The 22619-nt window shown below is 49.1% G+C and overlaps 1 protein-coding gene across 9 annotated transcripts in view; it reads right to left on the bottom strand.

The window, feature by feature from the left end:
- The window catches only part of LOC1269465 (teneurin-m), a 515515-nt gene that overhangs the window by 95818 nt on the left and 397078 nt on the right, over window positions 1-22619 (bottom strand). For all 9 annotated transcript variants that reach the window (XM_061655799.1, XM_061655800.1, XM_061655805.1 and 6 more), the window contains one exon: window positions 7240-7419. In XM_061655799.1, coding sequence (XP_061511783.1) covers window positions 7240-7419 — 180 coding nt within the window. The remainder of the gene's footprint in view (window positions 1-7239; window positions 7420-22619) is intronic.

Genomic DNA, 22619 nt, shown 5'->3' with positions numbered 1-22619 from the left:
GTTGGGAAATTGCACTGCAACAGCGTTAAGTACCGTTGCAACTTAACTGACACAACTGTCAGTGAGGCTCCGACGTTGCAGTAGTCACCGTACTTTTCTCGGGTACCGCACCGCAAAAGACGAGCCACACAGCGGTACACAGCTTGTAAAGGGTCAAGAAAGGACCTGCCGTCCACACGTGTGTCCAACCGTTGGCCATTGACCGTCAATCCGGGAAGAGGTAGAGGTCTGGGTAAGGTCGGGTCGGCTTAGTCGGCTTGTGCAAAACCTCAAGCTCTCTCACCACCCGGTAGCTAGGGTACGAAGTGTGCTCCACCGTACGGGCCCCCCTCCTGTCAGGGACTATAAATTAACGCAAATTGCTTTTCAACCCCACCATAACCCAACCCAAGTACACTGCATTGCCGATGGATGTGTGAGCGTGTTTATGTGTGTGTGAGTGTGTGTTAAGCCCCAAGAGAGCAGTGCTTTCGATGCTGGTCCCGAAATTGCGCTGAATGGGACGAAAATCCCCACAGTTCCGCGGACGTTGCAAACATTTGCGCCCGAGCGCCACTTCAAGTCTTTAATTTAATTTAATCTAATTGATAGTATGCACGCACGCACTCAATGTATGTGCGTGTGGACACATACACACACACACACATAAAGCCGGGTTGGAGCAACCGCACCGAGTCGGAGTGCTAAGCCCCCCGTACGGAGGCTTCGAGTGACGGTAATTGTTCCGATAATTTGATGGACATGTGAATGCAATATCGTTAATTTACATTCTGCGGTTGACCAAAAAGCTGGTGGGAGGAACGGTCTGGTGTGGGAGCAAGCTGGGGACGCATATTGGTTAAAGAAGAGGAAAAAAATGAGTTGCCTGGTTACTTGAATGCGTGTCCCCTTCCAACAAGGGAGTTGACGGATCTGTCCGCACGGTTCAGGATTCGTCTGTCAAACGGAGGGTTTTGAGGTTTATGTTCTCGTTTTTTCAATCTCTCTTACTCTCCTTCTCTTTTTCTCTTTTTCTGTTTTTTTTTTATTAAACTCTACTCATGGCAGACAGGGGCACCAACCACCGCAGACCACAAACATCCCATTAGCCCGGGCCGGGAGGGCACTGGGATCTCGCAGAAGGCACGCTCTGTCCTGATGTGATGTCGTTTGCTGCACACCGAAATCTCTCGGTCGATTACGAGTTGTCAATGACGGTCGGACGGAGTCCTCCCACCCGGGAGGGGAATTCAAGCTCCTGAAGGCAGCACATCAAAAATAGATAGTCACAAACGATGTCAAACGAAAAACCAACGAGCAATTATGGGAGTAAATTAAACTTGCTCCTCACACTGTGCCTCGGAGTGAGGCAGACGATGGCAAGGGCTCATGCTGGATGAGCTTTGCTGATATGGCAGCAACAAAGTATACGTTGCTGAAGCTGTGCTGTTGTTGAAGTCATTACTCCTACGTTTCCCCCCCATTGGCAATCATTCGTGAAGAAGTGCTTTAGTTTAAAAGGAATTAATAATGAATCTATAATGCCTTATCGTCTCCAGGAGCTTTCCATTGGTGCGTACATAACATGGACCCGATTCGGAACCGACGGTAAAGGATAAGTTCCAATCGAATGAAACTGTTTATTTTTTGCTATTATACCGAAACAGCAAGATTTAAAAGAGATTTCCTGTAAGCATCTGGTTTTATCGTATGTCCGGTCGTTGTTAATGTCTATCTTTGAACTAAATCATTGAACAGCCTTTCGGAGATAGGATCGAGCAGCATTTAGCTTTCATTAGGTAGGCACATCATCGGTTCAATCGGAATTGGCCTATTCGTCAATATTGAGCCCACGCTCGGAGCGATCCTGAAAGCACGAAGCGCACGGGAACGTGATCAACCTCGTCAATAATTAAGGTTAGTTTTTCGGGCCGTTCTGCAGGATGCACCGGACCCGTTTCGTGGAAAGTTGTCCGAGTGGAAAAATCCTACCAATTTCTCTCCATTCTGTGGAAGAGCAGCAACAAAATCACAATAAAGTTGAGTTTGTCCTTTCTTTTTTGTAGTTGGAATTTGAGTAACGCGGCCAGGAAGGAAAGCATTTTTGCTTGCAGGCCTACATCCCAATGTCCATCATAGCTACAGATTTTGCATTTGATGTACCAAGATAGTTTTCCCGTGAAAATTGACGTAACTTGGCAATGATGTGTTGCGTTTCGCTTTTTACACACTAAAGAAAACAAGCTTCTGGTTCTGAAAACGATTGCTATCTCCCTCCTAGGCATACGGCCTACACACGAATCCATTTATCAATTAGTGTTTACTTAACCGATTGAGTGGGTATTGAGGAGCACACAAAAAAAAGGGTCGTTCGCTCGAAGCCTGTATAGATCAAACTCTGCAGCTACAAATGAATATGTGTCTGAAGTATGGTGCCTGATGCTAACAGATCGCATGAATCAATCGTTCATCTGTTACGAACCGTACTACAGAGTTTCCCCGGAAGTTGGAATACACCAGCGGGTAGACGACTTTACACAAATGCACACACACACAGTATCGACGGAATAAGTATGAAATATACAACAACGAGTGCCTAACACACCAAACGCCATACACGCTCTGGTACAACCACCGTAGCGGGTGACCTACAGAGTTTTTCGACAGAGGCAAAGTGTTTCAAAGAACGGCAACCGAAACTACATCCAGCACACACACACACAACCAAGCTCGTCCTGAAACTCATGAAGGCAATTTGTTTTTTTCCCCACGAGTGCACACACTAACGAAGCAGTGTTCGGCAACCGCCTGGTCTGGCCTGGCATCAGCAGCAGCAAAGGAGGACCCATGGACGGTCGAGGGGCAATGCAAACTTTAAAATGCACTCCTGTCTATCTTGCTGGTTGGTGCACCCTCAAGGCTCGATTTTTCGAACATTGAAGCAAAAAAACAGTCGCTGCTGCTGTGAGGGGGAAAATTCTCTCCCGACCTTTCCGACTCGGGCTGCAAGTGATGTGCACATATTTTCTCAATTTAAAACAACAACCATCTCTAGACAGATGCACCGTGTAAAGTGAAGAGTGTCGGAAATTTATGTTTTTGGGGTAATTTCGGTTGCCAAAGGGAGGACAAGTGAGAGAGAGAGAGAGAGCGATGTGATGCCCATACGCACTCGGTGTGTTTGGTTGGTGCATGTGGGTCCTGTCCTCTGTTACCGTCGAGTGCTTGTGCCAGCCCACTTGTCGTCAGCCTCGACGTTGCATCGCACTTTGTTTGGATTTGTTTAATTTTTCTTCTTACACGCTCCCGCTTCCCGCTTGTGCGGGCAAACGCAAATAAACAAATAATTCCCTTTGCATCTTGTGTGTGTGTGTGTTTACGCGATAACGATGCGCGCGGTACGGCGAAGCGCGAGCCCAAACAGAACAGTTGGATCAAGTTTGTCGTTCGTCTCCCGATATCCTTGGTACGATGTTCCTTAATGGACAGCGGAAAGGGAGTGTGGGAGAAGGCCCCGAAACGCCAGTCGCGTTACGGATATTTACATATACATATGTTCATGTAACTGTCACGGTGCATGCTGCTACTGCCATCGTTTTGCTGCGGTTTGTCTGCAGTCTCGTGAGAATTGAACCGAAAGCAAATTCTGGGGGAAAAGCCTCGCCTGCATTCCCACCCATTCACAAGCCCTGAAACATCTTGATGATGCGAAAGCGCCACTTGGCACGTACGGCTTGAAGCCACAAAATTTACAATTATTTAATCAATAGACGAGATAAACATCAACTTACGGCTCGTGCCTCTAACCGCTCCGTCCGAGGAGCAGTTCGGAGCAGTGTGAAGATGCGTCCAAGTGCATCCAGGCTGTAAGTGGTCGTGTTTTGCTGAATGGAGTTTGCGGATTACGCTTTTGCATAAACATAGGCTTCGAGGAGAGGGCAGGCACTACCATCGTCCATCCAAGGGCCAGATTCCCGGAGCATGTTATCACATTGAATGGCAATTCCTGAGCGCATCGGAATACAAAACACCCATGCATCGACCGGCCGTGTATCGGAGGCTGAAAACTGAATCGATACAGAATCGAAGACGACCCGTACACGATCTCCTCCTCACCCACCGCTGTCAATTCCTGAAGGTGTCTGTTTTACATAAAATATATCTAATTGCATTAATGAATGATCTTTATCTTTATCTCGGGCAGCTTCTTGCCCAATCGTGGGAGCAATTGGGAAGAACCGTCGACTGACTAAGGACGTGCTCCTAGAGGAACAGGACAGGGAAATCAAATGATCAACCATCACCCCAGGACCAGCAACGAGCGGGTTGCGGCGGCTGCAGGCCGGAACGGATTTGCCGATAAAATTTATGCACATCGTGTCGTACACAACTTCTGCTACATGCAAAATCGCACCCAGGGAGACTCAGGACGGACTCGGACGCGTCCCGGAGTATGGAGGGATGGTTGACGATGCAGGACATTGTTACAACGCCCTGCAAAATCCTCAACACGTCAACCAGAGGGCTTACTGGTCCCGCTTTTCCCACGAGGAAAGTGGTCCTTCGTTTTGCGGCGGTGGATTAGTGTGTGGTGTGTCGTAGCAACAACGAGCATCCCACACGCATCGAACATTACTGGATCGCATCTTGGACGCCCTCACCTTCATTACACTGAGTAAAGACCAGTGCCGAAGCACCAACAATCTCGTTGGGGCGAGAACGTTGTGTCTTTACCTTCGCCTACCACCTAAGGAAAGGTTTTTGTAAGCATCAATGGAACAAGTTTTCCAACCGAACGCATACGACCAAGAACGTAGGGTCCGTATCGACGAAAATCCCTTGCATTACGTCGTTCGCTTGTTTGGTGAAGCACACACAGCGCCAGAGTGGCAGGAGCATATAAATACCGCTTGGTACGTTCGTCGGCTAGACTCCCTTCTGTTTCCTATTGTGGTGACGTGTACGTGCAGCACAACCATGTGTGTGTGTGTGATTTGTACCAGCAGCAACTACCAACTCGGTTGACACAACACAACGCCCAAGACGACGACCAGAATGGCAATATTGGTAGCATTCGTTGTGCCAAAGACCAAGCTCACCCGCAGGTGCCCAGGTTGAGCCTCCGTTGCGCTTATTGCACACACATTCAACCAGTGAACCGAATTGCCGGAATGTCTCTGCGAACCTATGCAGCAGAGTGACGCGTACGTATTTGACGGTCCATTACGATGCACCATTCTTACACTCGTGGGAGGGGGAGTTCCCTGTTGGATGCGGGATGCAAAAAATATGCAAAACTGTCTTCACATCCCCTCTTCCCAAAGATGGGGTAACCATCATCAGGGTTCCTTACCGAACCCAAGACAGTTGAAGACGGTAGAGAGCGCACCAAAAGCGGTAAGATGTGTTTGTGCTGTGTTTCATCCTCGACAGCCAATGTCCCATTCTTCCCGAACGAACCCCTGCCCTGGGAATAATGATGATGCGGGCCTCCCCCCGATTTCTGCAAAAAGGCATCCATGCTGTTGGTATGTTGTTGTGCTTACTGGATGTTTCACCATCCTTCCCTCTCACTGCTCTCACAAGAGCTTCTGGGAGCTTTCTTTGCCGAGCGAATAAAGCATGATCGCTCGGCCAAAGTGGCCAATCGTTTGATGTAAAACGCTCCCGGTAACAAGCGTATGATGGCCGGGAGACAACGGCAGCTCAAAATCGCCTCTTGATTTCTTCGGCTTTTGGATGAGAGGAAGGGCTTAAAGTCCTTCGAATCGGTACCTTTTACAGCGGAACTGGTAGCCAGTGCTCAAACACACATGCCGCTGCTACTTTGACAATCAGCGAACCCCGGGTGATCCACTGGGGGAGAGGACGAAAGCCGGACCAAAAAGAATCGCGCAAGAGTGCACGTTTCAAGCGGCTTGTTTACGAGCGTATCTCCTCCCGTATTTTCCCAAGATGCTGCCACCGTCAAGTGCCAAAGAATGGCAATTTGTTTTCGTACGCTCTGTACGCTCAGTACGAGTGATTTCCTTTCGACAAATCAACCGATTCTGGTTGCATAATGCACCCATGGTGCTGACAAAAACCGGGAAAGCGCATTCCCGGTGGTTTGAAGGCACTATTAGCGAATGCGGGGATAGTTTATGGCGTTCTCGTGAAATGTTTTCCAAGCAGTTTTTGTTGAAGTTTTCACTCCAGTAGTTCCTCCCTTCGTATGCTACCGGATAAACGGTTTGCTCTTTCACGTGTGCGAACAGTTGTGAGCTGAAACTGCTTTGAATTCGTTTTGATATGTCTGTGTAGTAACTTCTGGAGTACTTTTTGGGGTTTGCGCAATCGTTCTAGCAAACTCCACCAAGAAGACGATACAAGAGCAGATAGTTTCCTGTTGTCACACAAAATCTTCTTCTCCATTTCCCAAATTGCATTACGCTGATGGGTGGGGGAGGAGCGGGTGAGTTGGATGGGTGTTGAATTACGAGCTTCTACCCCACCATAAACATCTTGAGTGCCGAACACCTTAGTGCCAGGCAAATCCACTTTACGGTATCACCCCCGGCCGGTCCTTACCGCTCAATAATTCACCGGTTCGATCCAATTGTGGCAAGTATGAATCACTGATACGTTTCAATTATTCCAAGCCAAACACCAGCCAACCCGAATGTATCACCCGGCAAGTAGGTACCCTTTTCGCTTGCAACACACACACACACACACACACACACACACACACACACACACACACACACACACACACACACACAAACGGGTCGGTTTTGGAGAAGCACACATTTCGTGAGCGCTGTTTAAAAATTCACCAAGGGATTTTTCGTTGGAAAATCTTATTTACAAATCCCCCGCCTGGAGAACCCCTAGTTAGAGGCGGGAGTTTCCCCATGTATTGGGCCACTCTAGGCGCATCCCCAAACACAAACTTCCCCCCCCCACCGAGGGGGTGGCAATCCCTTCCAACGTGTGAGGTTTTGTGTTTGTTTATCTCCTTGATTTATGGTGAGTTATTTATCAACCGGAAAACATCGGTTACGATCGGTCTGGGAAAAGGTTCCTCGTGTTCCAGCGCAACGTTTTGCACAGCGCTGTGCCGTGTGTACACACCTTCTTCTTGGAAGCCTGGATTGATTGAAACCTGGACCAACTTTGTGGCCCGTTTTTACGCGCAGTGGTCAGTGCCGGTGCCAGCAGAAATTTGATCGCCTGTCCATTTTCACCTCCCAACGCAGGGGCTGGCAATGTACTTACCTAAATTTCCGCTCGGAATGTAAACGTTGCCGGACGGCGTCCGGACCAGACACGACGGTTCGAAGTCTACACCCAGCTCGGTAGGATTGCCGGTGACGCGTCCATTCATTCGATTCATGGTTGGATTGCGCGGTGGTACATCCGGTGGAGCTGAAGGCGGAACTCCGTCCAGGAGACAGCCTGTAGGGGGAGAGAGCATGAAGAAGAGGAAGAAAAAGTTGTGATTAGTTTTCGATTCAATGCACCGATTCAGTGGGAGGTGTAGAAACAAACACACAAAAACACAGAACAGAGAGAGTGAAGAAAACACAGCACGGGCAACAGAACATAAATTAGTGAAAACTTTTGAAGTTTGTCGAAATTGATTTTTAGATCATCCCAACCGAACATCCCGAATGGGAATATTAATTTCATTCCACTACTCGACTGTCTCTCCCTGGGAAACGGTCTAATTGGAAGGTTTTATTAGTAACAGCGCTCATAGCTGCCGCCGGAGCGGTGACTCCATGCTTGGAGATTGGAGCTGATGAAGCACTGGTGTATGATTAGGTCGCGAAATGGCCGATACCGATATCAGGGTGGAGGGGAGCACGATGACAGGTCAAACATACATCAAACCGCGACCGCCCGAGTGAGAGATTACCGCGCGTGTGTGACAATCACCACGCTTCTCGCTCGCGGCAGAATCCGGCAATCGAAGTGACGTTAATTTGATGCCTCCATGATGGCACCAGGCGAGGAGTACTCGATTAGCCGAAGCAGACTGGAGTATCCCTTTACCCAGGGTGCAAGATCGAACAGGTCGTATCGAATCGATTGAATCGCGCTTTCCCTCTCTATCTCTCGCTTTGACCGCGTGATATGCCTGCGGGCAATGCGTCATATGTGAGCACGCGTCCAGGCTGGCGTCAGTAATTGTATCGCCATTCGGCAGTACAAGGCTGCGTGAGCGGATACACGGCACCCGGGGACGGGGAAGTTTGCGGTTATAATTGGTACAAACTCTACGCCGCAGGTGAAATGAGCATCGAGCCTATCACTTATATTATTATCCGAATCATCATCATCATCAGCATCATTCCTGGTAGCGCCACTCAATCCCGGAACATCATCATCATTATCATCATCGTCAGCAAGGTGGTCCTTCCAGGAAGAATCATGCTCGATGCGTGTAAGGAGCGATGATTTATGAAGTGCTGAACTGGGTCCTCATCTCGTGTCCAAACTCGTGCCAAACCAGTGTTGCTTGGAGTGGCACCATCGGGGGGAGATAAATTGGACCTGAGTTGCGTCAGATCCTTGGACTATCGGAGACTTCTTGGCTTGACTGGAGGTGGTAGCAGGCAAGCAAGCAAGTGTACATAAATTTCATTCCCTTTCACAGTGTAATTATCGATCAAACGTGAGTACACAACGTGTCTTATCACTATTCCGTCAGCCGAGAGTATGATAATGCGATGCGAGTTTCGGTAGAGATTGCCGGGATTTCAGTAGCGCACAACACAGAGCAAGTGGACGATGCAGATGCTCGTGTGCACTGAATGATTACTGTAATTCGTATCCTGTTTTGTCAGCCAAGTGGAGCCACTTCACACAGACTCCTGGAATGACGAATTTCCCCTTTTTGATTTCGGGACAAAAACATCACAGACATCCAACAAGATCAAAGCGCTCTAGAATAATGGCGTCCTGCCCACCTTTGGGCATCAAATTGGACTGTTTCGCTGAGGTGTGTGTTGTGGCATGCCACATCGTTTGGATTTTGGGCAGTTGTAGCAAATTGTCAATCGCACCAATCCCTGTTTAATATGCACTCTTTCGTTTTCTCTTCAGTACATAGACACATCAAACGCTCCCCGTTACGGTAGTTGGTGTGCGCCAAGTGCATCAATTAAATAATTACACTCAGTGTGTGCAATGGTAAGCAGAGACAGAGAGAAAGATACGCTCGACCCTAATTTGACGCTCGTCAAACGATGATGATCGTAAGCAAATAATTTTACCATCTCGTAACTCCCGTCCCGCTTCACAGCCCATGTCATCGTGCCCTGGAACTTCCGGAAGTGAGAAATAAAACCCCGCGCCAGAAATGGTATGACCCCTTTAAGTGGCAAGGTGGTTCCAGGGTTTAAGAAATGGGACGCAGCTTTACAACATCAAACCCCCTTTAAACCACGCACCACGGGGTCAATTAGGCGTGCGGTGTTAGGCAGACCTTTGCTGTGTGGCAAGCAGAAACAACAAACGCTTGGGACCTCCATTAAAACTATTACCCTGATTTACGACTTGCGCCTAAAAAATCTTAAGCGACCCTAAAAAAAACACAACAAGCATCGAGCAATAGACACGTTTTTGGCGAAAGCATGCCTGAAGACTTTTGATGGGTTTTGAAGTGGAAGTGGCCAGAATGGACAAAAACAGAACGGACAGACAGCCAGACGGATAGACGGGCTAACAAACAAACGGACGCAGACAACTACTCCAATTAACTCGACACTCAAGCCTCCTGGGCCTTCGGTACAGCAACCAAAGCAACCGTCCCGTCAAAATCGCCAAACGAAAGATGAAGATGGACGCGCTCGTGCGCTAACCGAGGAAGAGGACGGTTGGTTTGTGCGGCAAATATTTGCATAATTTATGTTAAATTATTTGTACGGGAATTTTATTAACCATGCGTCGTAAAAGAAAAGCGAGTGTGGGCTCTTTCTCCCTCTGGCTGGCTGAGGAAAACCTGGACAGTTAAAAATGATAGCACAAGGGGTCCGAATGGTCCCCGAAATGGCGTGTGGAGTGGTGAAGAATAATGAGGAACGGTAATAGCAATTTTCTTTAAATTTTATTTATTTTTCCCCGCCGTCCTGGCTGGCTGTGGCCATTAGAAGAAGTTTTGAAAGCACTCCTCTATCCTGTGCCACTGACGAGAGTGAAGAGAAAGAGGGAGAGAGGGGGTGAGGAGAAGCAGCAGAAAAGCCCATAAAACATAACCCACCCGGCCCGGGCACCATTTATCTCCGGCTTCCGGTTTCTCCGTGGGTTCAGGTGGCTGCAAGGATAACGGCGGGTTAGAGGATGCGTCGTAAAGGCGGCGTCCCTGCATCGATCAACACATCTGGACACCGGACAGTGTCGAGTGAGACCATAAAATTAGTTTAAAAGTGTAGGTAAATTGAAAAAATCGTCCCCTTTTTACAGGTTTGCTCCTGCACAAGCACGATCCGGCTCGAAGGACCAGCGGCAAGAGTGTCTTAATAAGGAAATGGCAGGTAGAAAGATGCCCGTGCCTGCCGTGCCGTTTCAGGTATACGCCTAATAGTATGCAATAAAAGCGAAACCGTTGCCTTCCCGGGCCCACCGTTTCATCGCTTTTCTCGCATGTGTTTATGAATATTTATCACACCGAAGGCCAATGTTTACGTTTACGGGTTAGCTTCGATTTGCTTGGCACACAAGGCCGATCGTTTATTTTTGTGTTTGTTGTTGCTGCTTCCACCGGTGCCTTGATGACTAATCGGAGGGCTTGAAATAACATTTGTCCCGGGGGGCCCCGTAATGGGGGACCCCATGCACGAAAAAAATATGTGCCAAATGCCCATACGCCCATCGGACGAACGACACACAACATGTGCCGTGACGGAGCCTTTGATAGCAATCGGCAAGGAATGTCGCACTGTCAGTGTGCTGCTGGAACGGTCTTCCGTTTATGAGCCCCGTTTTATGAGCCCAAGAAGCAGCAGCACTTAGCGGCCCGAAGCGCGTAGAATGATGTGAGTAGGTCGACCTTCAGTATTCAACGGCTTCTCGTTTGGTGCGTGGGGGAAAAATTTGCCCAAAATTGAGGCCTTAAATTACATGTGTGTGTGTGTGTTTCATTGGTGGGCTGAAAATGAAACAGTGCCTGACGGTGCCGCCGCCTTGTGCTTTGAAAGATGATCTTCGCACAGAGGAAATCAGATCTCGGTGCTGGGTGAGATCCATTTAGCGCTGATGGCAATAAAAACAAAACATTCAGATGAATTCGAGCGCTGTACCTGCCGGGAGGTGTAATTTAGAGCGGAAGATAAACCGTAATGGATGTATATTGTCGTGTCAATTTTGCACGAATTTGTTAAGACGAGACTGAGACGGCTGAGAGCACCATGATGGATTGATTGAATTAACAGCGGCAGCGTATTTTTATGACATTTCACGGGAATAAGCTAAACGAATCACAAGAATTCGCTACATAAAAAGCCATCAAATCTTCCTTAAACCTGGATCACAAATCGGTTCCACTTCTCACTGCAATCTTCCTTTACCAGGCGACAGAGAGCGACCAAGAGATTAATGCAAGCAACCCCTGTTACGCAATAACTCAATCAGCTAAATCCCATTAGTTTTTTACTTTTCCAACCCAACATTCGCTGCACCCGGTGGTGGCATTACCCTGGTGGGTCACTTTAAATCCTGCCACCGTAAAATTTAACCACCGGAACATATTGAACGAATCCTTCAAAACCGGGCCCACAGAGCACACAACAAAAAGCTCTAACTCTCCTCAGCGGGGATTGCGTGTCGGATGTTGTTAATGGGACTTCCTTAGCCACGCTTCCTGTACGAGTTCCAAGGGAAGTGTGTGTGTGTGTTTGAGTGTGCTCTTGCATCAGCGAAAGGGTTCACCGTTCAGGAAAGGCTATGAAATAAATCGCATCGGCACACTACTACTGGCAAGCCGTCTCACTTCCTTCCGCCCAGGTTGTGATGACTTTCACGTGTGAGCGTCACCTAGAGGTCGCTTGTTCGCTATTGGAAAGAATGGAACAATTCCGACCGGACGGGGACGGAAACAAAAATACATAAATAACACACCACGGTGCAGCCCCGTATATGACGGCCGTGGCCCCAGGGGCCTGCACCTACCTTTCCCGCATTCTAGGAGGACCCAATGCGGGATATTCGCTTTTTACGACACTGCTGCTGCTGCTGCTGTTAAGCTTCGTACGAATTTTTACACACCATTCCATCGCTAGAAGCCTTTTCCCGGTAAAGTGTTTGACAGAAACACACACACACACACACGTACACTGGAGGCATTTCAAAGTAGAAACCTTTATGACGTGCGGCCTGCCACTCTAGAACTGGTGCTCGTGTGTGCCTTTGACGTTCAATCCATCGCATTCACTCGTTCTTTCTTCATTCACCACCCGCTCAAAACATGCTCGCACGTCTATTTCTAGAAGTCCTTCTTGGCTCTAAATAAATGCAGACGGGCAAAACGGTGCCATAAAAATCGCTTCCCACACCCGTCCGCCATCGCTCGCCATCTTGCACGAGAGAGAGAGAGAGAGAGAGAGAGAGATAGAGAGGTGCTTTTTCGAGAGAAGCTTACCGTGCGATCTAAACCAACGACCACGCGTCCTCACACACACATACACTCAGACATGTGGTGCCTATTTTATGGGAGCCGCGATAAAGAGACAATATGGAGATATCGTTTCGTTTCTCCCCATCCCTTTGGTTTACCTCGCCTTGCTGATTTTTACGACCCGATCCACGACCCGATGCGACGCGAAGTGTGACGCCCGGAGCTCAAAATAAAGAAGCATTTTGTCTTCCCTGTAAGCAGCTAAAAGCTTTGTGATTCGTGCTTTAATCAAAGCCTTTGGTGCGTCTTAAGTCAACAGCGCTCGGGCTTCAGATTTAATCTTTTTTTCTTTTTACTCTTCTTCCTGTACTTAAAGTTGAGTTCGTTTCCTCGTTTGGACAGTGGGATTGGTTCTTTCATTTCTCGGAGCTTCGGTAATCGAGAACTCCAAGCCGCTTCTGGCAGCAGAATTGATTCCAATATGCTAACCACGTCATTACGCGGCCAGACCCGTTGGTGCCGGGCCAACTTTGCCAAAAGCACGCGAAAAACAAAACTAGCCTGCAAAACGGAGAACGTCCCCGCCAGGAGCTGTTGGAAATCGGAAACCGGAACTAGCTCGCGTAACTGATATGCCTGGGTTTTTTTTTTGCGGAAAACGCTACATTTCGCTTGGGGTATCGAGTTGGCAGCATTATCAAAAATCAAATATAATCACCCTGGCGCCGATCATGCGCTCCGGTCGCTTCTATCCCCGTGGTGGTGTCCCCTCGGATACGGCATTGACCCTTTTGGGAGTGGGCAGAACGGGGTGGCGCATTTATCGAATATCTTCTTCTTCCCCGTGTGCTTTGTGTCCTTGCTTTGTCCTGCTTCTTCGCGGGAAAGATGATTTCCATCGCACGTCAACTTTACGCCAGACGAAGGGGGCGTCATATTCTGTCCCATTTCCACACTCTTTCCGTGTCCATTTCATGCACGATTAAATGGTGCGAGAAGCTTCCCACTACCAACGCGCAATTTCTGCAGAATCGCTATGGAGCTGGGGTTGATCAATTGCCATCAGCCATCGTGCCCCGCACGGGCGCTGTTAAATGACGCGAAACCAAATCGGTTCAGACCGGTGTGGTGGTACGGTCGGGTTTTGGCGAATAATTCTGCGCGCAAAATGGAAAAACCCCGCGACAACAGCGGGAGGGAACTTTTGAGGAAGCAAACTCCTGCGAAGCCATTGACCGGTTTATCGCATCACCAACCGCGTCGGCTATCACTATGATGGAATGACAATCGCTTGATGCTTCTCGTTTGCAGGTCGCCGTTTGCTGTCCTGGATTTGCCATCACCTTCAACTGTCCTTGATGGGTGGGAAAGTCCTTCGCAAAAAGAAATTGCATTGCCATCTCCGCTCTGCTTTAAAGAGCGTGAAAAATGACCCATAACAAAGAGAGTAGCACATGAAGGACGCTGATACAAAGCATTATGATGGCACACACCACGTTTTGATGATGCTGTGGGCATCCGTCCTTGGCCTAGGCCTGACAAGGATTTACCTCCCATGCTCATGCTTCCAGTAGCCACAAAGGCACATATATTTTCTATTAATCCCCGTGTTCATTATCCGTGTCCGGTTTTTGTGGAGGCCGGTGGAGTTCCGCCATGTCAAGGCGGATGTGTGGTGTCCTCGCCTTCATCTCCGAACAGTCGGCCGGAGTGTCCGGGCAGTGAAGCATTTAACATTTTAAGAAGCTTCAGCACGGTTCGAGGCAACACAAACACTTTAGGCAGGGCAAGAATGTAGTGCCTGTCGTATCCACGAGCAGAAAAAGAAACGGCAGAAGAAAAGTCACAGCAACTACATGACAATGTCATTGTCGTACGAAGACAATAGACACAGTGTTTTGTACCGTTTGGGCCGCTTCTCCGGGGTAAAGATGTGTCGTGTGTGTGCATTAAGATGTCCTCTTGGTGTTTCGTACGCCTCTCCCCCCTCGTGTCTGTCCTCTCCATGGGCGACTTGATGTCCCGCATTGTTGGCCTGTCCATTTCATTCTCACGCCCACCCAGGATCTCCCATCACACACACACACACTCTACCATCTCAATCTCTTGTCCGATGTTCTGGTCGTTGCCGAAACAAACGATCCTTGATATCGAAGGATATGCTCTTAGCGTGTGTGGTTGTGTATGTCCTAAACGAGGCCTTAAAGATATCGTCCCACGATATGGTGAATCACCGGCATGCAGGGGGGAAAGGGCCAGCAAAGACAAGGGTAGAGCCTTGCTGTCTTGTACTTGACTTAATATGTCGCCCCATGTCGTCCGCTCACCAGCGAAGGACACACCATTGAGCACCGAGCTGCTGTATATTGTTGTCTTCTATAACCACCCAGGATAATGTATTTTGGGACCAGCAACTTTGGAGATGAGGAGGTAGCCTGCCTGCTTCCATCGATACGCTCTGCAGGGATCTGCCATTGCAAAAGAGCAACACGATAGTGACCGATAGTGGCCTTATCGACTGCATTGAAAGGAAAGGAGGCTCTTAGTTTCACCGGTCAGTGTGAGTGTGTGTGATGGAAGTGGCTGGAGGCGCAAAACAGAAAGAACTATTGACAAAAGTCTGAAGAATATGGCAATATTCCTGGGAGAGTAGGTCCAGGATCCAGGCTGGGAACAACGGCCAGCTGCCACTTATCAGCCGCAAACTCTCCTCCAATGTACATGAAGTTGACATCCAAGGGAGGAAGGGTGCAAAAAAAAGCTCCCTAACAAAGTGTCTTGAGGGACTTGCAATCTGTGTGCTGTTGCTGGCATGGCTGCAATGCCCTTGGCGTCTGCTTCCAGCAAGCGTCCTATTACGTGTGAGCGCATTCGTTTAATTTATGTCAAGTGCGCACACGTTGTCGTCCATCCCCCTGAGCGGGAACGCTCATAGGCAGGGGTGTAGGGTCAGTGCGATGCTGCGGAGCCTCCACAACACGAAGGACTTTGTAACATCGGTGGCAGGAAATCGATGTTAAATTGAACACCACTGGGACACGGGCCGTAATATGCAACCTTCTTCCGTTTTTCCTTTTCTGGGATCAATCCCAGCCTAATGCACAACTAAACGTACGTTGTGTGCGTCATTTTGTGGCCTCCAGTACCAGATCCTGACGTTAGGGAAGGAATGGACGGGGTCCGCAAAGGTTACATGGGGCTCGCTCGTGCAAGATGAGTTCGACCTGTCGTCATAAAAACCATCGCACCATCGGTAGCTGTATTACCAGGGGCAGGGCAAGAAATGTCCACACCGTCCATCTTTGGAATCTTCTTCGCTCTTTGGACGGACATCTTGCGCAAATGAGTGCGAGCATGACACCGGTGGACACGGACACGTACGCAGGCTTTCATAGCATAATCATTACCCGGACGGAACGGAACCTTTTGCAATGTGTTTCGTTTTTATAACTCTCGTTTAGAGAGCCTCTGGTGGAAGAATCTGCCCCCAAAGCCAAGGTGGCACACAATAAACAGGAATCTTTTTCCTTCATGTTTTGCTGTTGTTGTTGGACTCGTTTACGTCCCTAGGGTCCCGCGCGAGGGTTAGACATAAAGCTGAGTGCGAGAGAAAGGAGAGCGAGAAAAAATGGTCCCAATCTTACGCAGCAAAAGAAAGGAAAAAGCGCTTCTACGCAACGTCATTATTGTTCGGGAAGGCGCCAGAAGATTCAGGTCTTGCAGGTCGCAGGGCTTATCCTTTCCTCAGCCGGTGTACCACAAAACGGTAAGAAATAAAGTTCGAATAAAAAAAACAGAGGGTGAGAGACGCAGTGATAGGAACGAAAAATAATAAAAATATTTTGTCACCTATATAATTCACGAAACGAACGGCGAGGACGATATTAAACACGCACTTCTTCGGACCTGTTTGTCGTCCGAACTCCCCCAGCGGATTGTTGCAAGGGACAGAACCTTGGGCATGTGTCTTATAGATCACACCTCACACCCGGTCACGTACACGCCTCTGGACCCACCTGAGCTTCTCGCCGTGTCTGCCTGTCCATTGGCTGGTGGGAACCCGTGGTGGGACACCCCCAAAATGAATGGGACGGATTTTTATGACCATCAGAAAGAAGCAGAAAAAATAACCTAACCTTTAGATATTCAATATCTTCCGTGATAGGGGGACGCCCCGATCGATTCCGGTCATGCTGAGTCTGTTATTATATTTTAATATGATTCCGACCCAGGGTTTTGGACATGTTGGTTTCCATTGTTCTGGGGAACCTTTGGGGCCACCCAAGCCCGAAGAGATGGGTAATAATTATGACTCGGCGCTGGAACCGAGGAAACAAAGGCTACCCCTCCCCGTCCAAAATCGCTTATTGTTTCTTCGACGCGGTTCGGGTTAAGACCTTTTTCTGTTCTGGCTTCATTCTTTTGCCGAACTATCCACGGCCGGATGTCATGTACGAGATCTTTTTGTGACCCTTTTTTTGTACGTCCAGAACGAGGATGTGTTTATGTCGGTTGACTTTTTTTTTTGGGGTGGATTGGAAAGGGCATTAAAAGGATGTCCCTCGAAGTATCGCTCCACGAAGACGTCCGCTGTACACGCAAAAATGCTGTGCCCTTGTCACGCAGACAGCGCCCGTGTGGCAGTGGCGCATGAAGCATTAACAATAGAAGAATTGTACAGGTTTGAACCTTGTCAGCTACCGGGCGGGAAGCATCCTTTTTCCAGGGTGCCATTATTAACTGCCGTGCTACTGCCGTGGGAGCACGCAGCTTCACGAAGTTGTCATCGACCGTTGCATATGCTACAAGCGCGCACAATTCCAAACCACATCCAAACACATTCGCTCCCAAAGCAGGCCGGACGAGTTCGCGAAGTAGCATGTGAGGCTGCATACAGGAGCATACAGTGCGCTCCAACTCCACCGCCTTGTCGTTTATGGTTATGGTGTTCTCCGCGTGGAATGCATCGTTACACACACAAGGCCCATGGCCCGAGGAGTTACCTGCAGCGCAAAAGCAATGCAGAAAATTTAATATAAATGCAAAGAATAACAGCTAAACAACAAATAGACAGCAGAATGAATAAACAATCGAGCTCCCGGGAGCTCGGCGGACGGAGTAGCAGTGGTAGAACACACTCGTTACTCGGGCATGGTGGAGTTCGCGTGCCTACGCCGAGATGCCAACCAACAACACGGGGGTACGAACGTACGGAACGGTACGTATGGGACGGAGCAAAATGCAAAACCACGCGCCCCTGTCGAACGCTACAAATCAATAAAGAACGAAACCATCATTACCGGAGCTAATTGAATGGTAGTTCTTGCCCACCAAAACACAATGACGTGCATTGCTGAAGATTTTTCAATTTCATCCAGTTTGTAAACCTTTCGTTCCACGCTGATAAATGGAAGGCTGTTTTAAAACATTTTAAAACCCATTTCAAACTGTGTAACTGTTTGTAGATAACGCAACAGAATGGACTTGATGCTTGGTGCTTTTACGAGGGCCTCATGCAGATGCTATCGGGCGCTGCTTAAGCTTTATCGCTCAGGAACACAACCGGAACAATTGCTCCCCACCTGAAAGAATTATTGGCAGCGGGGTACGGTGTTTGCCGTATATGTCTTCACTACACCGTTTAATAGCTGTACTCGCTCGCTCGCTCTCTATTTGCGAGGTTCCCCATTTAAGGGATTGCATTGCAACAAAAGCGAACTGCAGAATGCAGCACCCGCACAGCACCCCGTGCGAGTTGAAGAAATTGAACAATTTAATAACAATAATAAAGATGATAAGCGTGCACAGTTTATGTATGAAGCAAGTCCGCTTCCCACTGCACTGCAGCAGGACTTTACCACTCTCCACTCCGCGATTTCAAACCACTTTCCCTCCAATGGGTCGAGCGACTGGTTGCCGGAGTTGGCGGAATGTGAGAAGGTTCGTCTTCTGCTGCGCTGCTGCTGCTGCTGCACGGGAAACTCGTCGGCATTGTCCCGGGCACGAGTGGTAGAAAAAATAAACCCGTCTACATTATTCAGCCACGCCGCGACGGGCCGTGGGACGTGTTGGGGGAGGGGTGGATTTTTCCTTTTTTGGAAAATTCATCCCAGAACACGAACGCATTGGCGGGTTGCGATGGGCGCGCGTTTGTTCCTTGGGAGCGCACAGAAATGGTCACAATCGTGCTGATGCTGCTGTTGCTGCTGGTCGTTGTTGCAGGTCGCGAGGGTAACCTTGTGTGCCATGGCGGCGCGTCCGTGCCTGTAAGCTTATGGGTAGGTTAAGTTTATTTAGTCCACCCAGGCAATGGTACAACCGTTCGTCGTTGTAATCCCTGCGTTGCAAAAGGAGCGTAAAAAAACCAACAACAAGCTCGAGCTCTGCCAGCGTCCGTGCCTAATTCCGGAGCGCGGCAACAAAAGAGCCCCGGTCGTATGTGTATATGGGAAACGGACACACATGGACGACGAATTTTGAACGCCGTTTTTTTTTAAACCAGCACCGGGTGGAATAAATGCAGACGAGATGCAGGCGCACTCACCCTCACCGACCAAAGTCTTGCTGCAGACGCTTTTCACTGCACCTATCGCCTTCTTTTTGTGTGTGTGTCGTCTCCCATCCTCTGATGCGTCTCGTTATTTGTTAGTTCAGGGGAGGGCAGAAATCCTGCAATTCGCTACGGAAGCTCTCGCGCCGTGTGTACGCATGCCGTGTGCCGTTGCGCTTGGTGTTACGAATTCAAACAACACGCGCGCGTGCAGGACGGAACGCGCGCAAAAAAAAAACGCGACAGGAGGACGATGCATGCCGTGTGTGTATGTGTATGTGTGTATGTGAGAATGCTGCGTAGGTGCAGCACAGCACAAGATGGACACGGAACATCCGTGGTTGGTGCGAATGAGCACAAACTCCGACGTCCGATGTGTCCGAACGTGACAACGAAAAAGTCATGTCACGTGCTAAAGTAAACCGTTTGGGCGTATCTCACATACACTCGCTTCTCCCTGTCCCTGTCCACCACCCCGTGTACTGAGGAGCCTACACAGAGAGCTTCACTGTCCGTGATGCGTGTCCTTCGCAAATGGCACGCTTGCCAGCTTTGGCCAGTTTTGTGCCTCAATGACCGTGGCATGACTCCGATAAAGCGCAAGCGGTGCTTTAACCCATCGCACAAATGTTTCGCTATTTGCATGGTCGCGCTAGTGGCCTGGGTGTGTACGTGTGTATCATTCATTCCCCAGAAAAGAGGTCCTGCCAACAGCCAACAGCAAAAAAAGGAAAAAGCCTGGAATCAGGGACAGGGATTATATTCGCGAGAACTTCATCAAACCCTCGTCATGCGGCTGTCAGACCATTTTCTCCGTCAAACGTTCCTTTCGGTTACCACACAAACCCCGGGCGCTGCTAAGATTCTCCGAATTTGGCAGGAATCTCCCAGACAACATGAAGGTTGGTGCTGGTTGGTTTGGTCTATTATTCCTCTTTTTTCGTACTCTTCCCGTTTTTGTACTCCTAAATAGTCAACTTGCGGGCTTTGGAGTGTACCCCGGGGCCACACAAAAGTTCACAAAGACGTCACACCGGCGGGACGTTTGCCGGACAAAGTTTACGCACCCGTCACAACGTCCGTCGTACGCCTTCGTTGGGTGGACAACGATTGACATATTTGATGAGAGTATTTATTTTTTCTCCACTGCTCGCTTTCTTCTGCGGGGGACGGTGAAACCCAATCGTCGTTTTACATGACATGTGCCTGCCGAAATCAAACCCCCCTCACTTCTCAAATTGAACTACATCGGTTACTTGATTATGGACATAAGTTTTTGGGTCGTTCAGGACTTGCAAAGCGGGAAGTTTTCGGCTGCCGGCAGGCAAGGTCCGGAAAGATTTGCACAAGATTCTGATGTACGGAAATTTGATAAGCCTCTCCTTGTGGGTTGTATCAGAGTCAATGGTTTAATATGTGCTGTGCTTTCTACAAACAGCTCAACCTTTTCTCGTGCTTCAAAGATGATGTGCCAATCATCTTCTTGGAAGGAAATGCGCACATGATGGGTGGCTCTGTTTGTCGATTCTTGTCGTCCGATGGACGATTTGAAGCGACGAGATCTCTAACCTCTCTCGATGCTGATAGTTAACTAATAAGCTACCACTTGAGGCTTCTGTCCATGTTGGGGAAGCATGCCCTTGGGGGTTTGGGGAAGAATGTGCCGAGGTCGTACCGAACAGTCCCCAGAGTGGGCACGATCTCAGATCCCCGTTGTTGGTTGTCATGTCAGCTCGCGTCCAGAGGACCCACAAAACAGGAATTGCGATTGTACCTTGGCGATCAAACGTGCTGACAACGACGATTCGGATCGATAAAAGCGAATAGCCGACCTAGATTTGTAATTCCAGTCCCGTCCACTATTGGGCAGACGCAGACGGTTCGATTCCCGCGACGCATTTCCCATGGGAGGGACGGACGGGCACAACTGCGCTTCGGACGATCGAACCTGCTGCCTGGTTGGTCGCAACAGCACACACTGCCAAAGAGGTGGGAACAGGCACATTCCTCCCGGGTACGTAAGCCACGCGTACCCACTGCTGTTGCTGCTGCCTTGCGCCACTTTCATTGCTGTCAATAACGACGGCTTTTTTTCTTCTCATTCTTGCTCTGCCAAGCAGTGGGAAAAGCGTTCGACGACGCGCCTTGCATTAGCTGCCCAACCTTTGGGGAGGCCCCTTGGACCCAGCCTGCTTCGGTCGAGCCTGTGACAGCTATTAATTATCCCGTCCCGTATTTTGTATGCATTCTGGCAAGCGTTTACCCCTGCGATGGGGCCCAGGCCGAGACATTACCGACTGGCGGCGGCGGCTCCCAAACAAAGCCTTTGCTCGAAAAACCAGGGACCGGGGAGCTGGAGGCAAATGACGTGAACTATGCGTAGTTTGCAGTCAGGGCGTGTGTTGAATATTGGCCAAAGGATTTCCATCACCACGAACAACATCAACAACGCACATACAAAATTTGTACAGAAATATTATTGACCAACCAAGATGAACCAACACGGAACAAATTCTACAGGAAAAGAACAACAATAAAAAAACGGTCTCAAAGTTGTCGACGCCGACAAGTTGCGTTCGATTCTTGTTCTGTATGTTTGTGGAGATGCTTCCTCAAGAACCTCTGCGCATGATTTCCTTCCAGCCAGGAGGTTTTGCGGTGCTCGGGACTTTTTAATGAATTCAGTTTGTAATTGAGGCTGGATGATGCTTTTCGAAGCCCCCGAAGACACCGCGCAACTGTGTTCGTGCGTTTTGCCAAAAGTTTGCTGCCTAGAGTGCGCGGAACAGCACCAGGAAAGTCAATTTATTCCTGTGCTGGAAGGTCCAAACCGTGCTCCGGTGTGCTGTGTGTGCGTGGAAAAGGTAAACGGAAAGGAAATCGCGCACTCTCTTTCTCTCCATGCGTACTTGTCGTGCTTCGGGGTGATGGTGGAGAAGGACCATAAGAACTAAGTAGACAAAGTTCGTTGGTTGAGTGTCTGTGTTTTTTCGTCTTCTTCTTCTGCTTGTCACTTCTCTCTCCCTTTCGTTGCCGCTGGCCGTCTAGAACGGATCCCGTGGATGCTTCCGTTTGTTGCTGTCGCGTCGCCTGGTGCAGTAATCCCGGTGGGATTGCAAATAACAAGAATCGACCGAGCAATAATAATGCTGCTTGCGGCCTCCCAGTCACCGGTCTGCAGCTCCACATACCTGGTGAAGCTTGTGAGGACTAGAAGAAGGGCAACACAAAAAACAGGAACAAATGCCTATAGAATTTTACAAATAGGAAGCCATACCCTGACTCTACCTGGCCCCCTACTCCAAACTCCAAACAAGCTAAGAACGTTACGGCTCCAGTAGCTCACAAGCTTGGCAATTGAAGTCATTATGTGATATGGTTCGACTATCGCCCAAGCACTTCGTTTCGCTTTTGCATGCATAAGCAGCAGTAGCAGCAGCAGCAGCAGCCATGGAAAAGCAAAAGGCATCGTGGCTTGTAAGCAACCGT

Source organism: Anopheles gambiae, chromosome 3 (assembly GCF_943734735.2).
Source record: "Anopheles gambiae chromosome 3, idAnoGambNW_F1_1, whole genome shotgun sequence".
Taxonomy (NCBI): Eukaryota; Metazoa; Arthropoda; class Insecta; order Diptera; family Culicidae; genus Anopheles; species Anopheles gambiae.
This window is presented reverse-complemented; position numbering and strand designations above follow the sequence as displayed.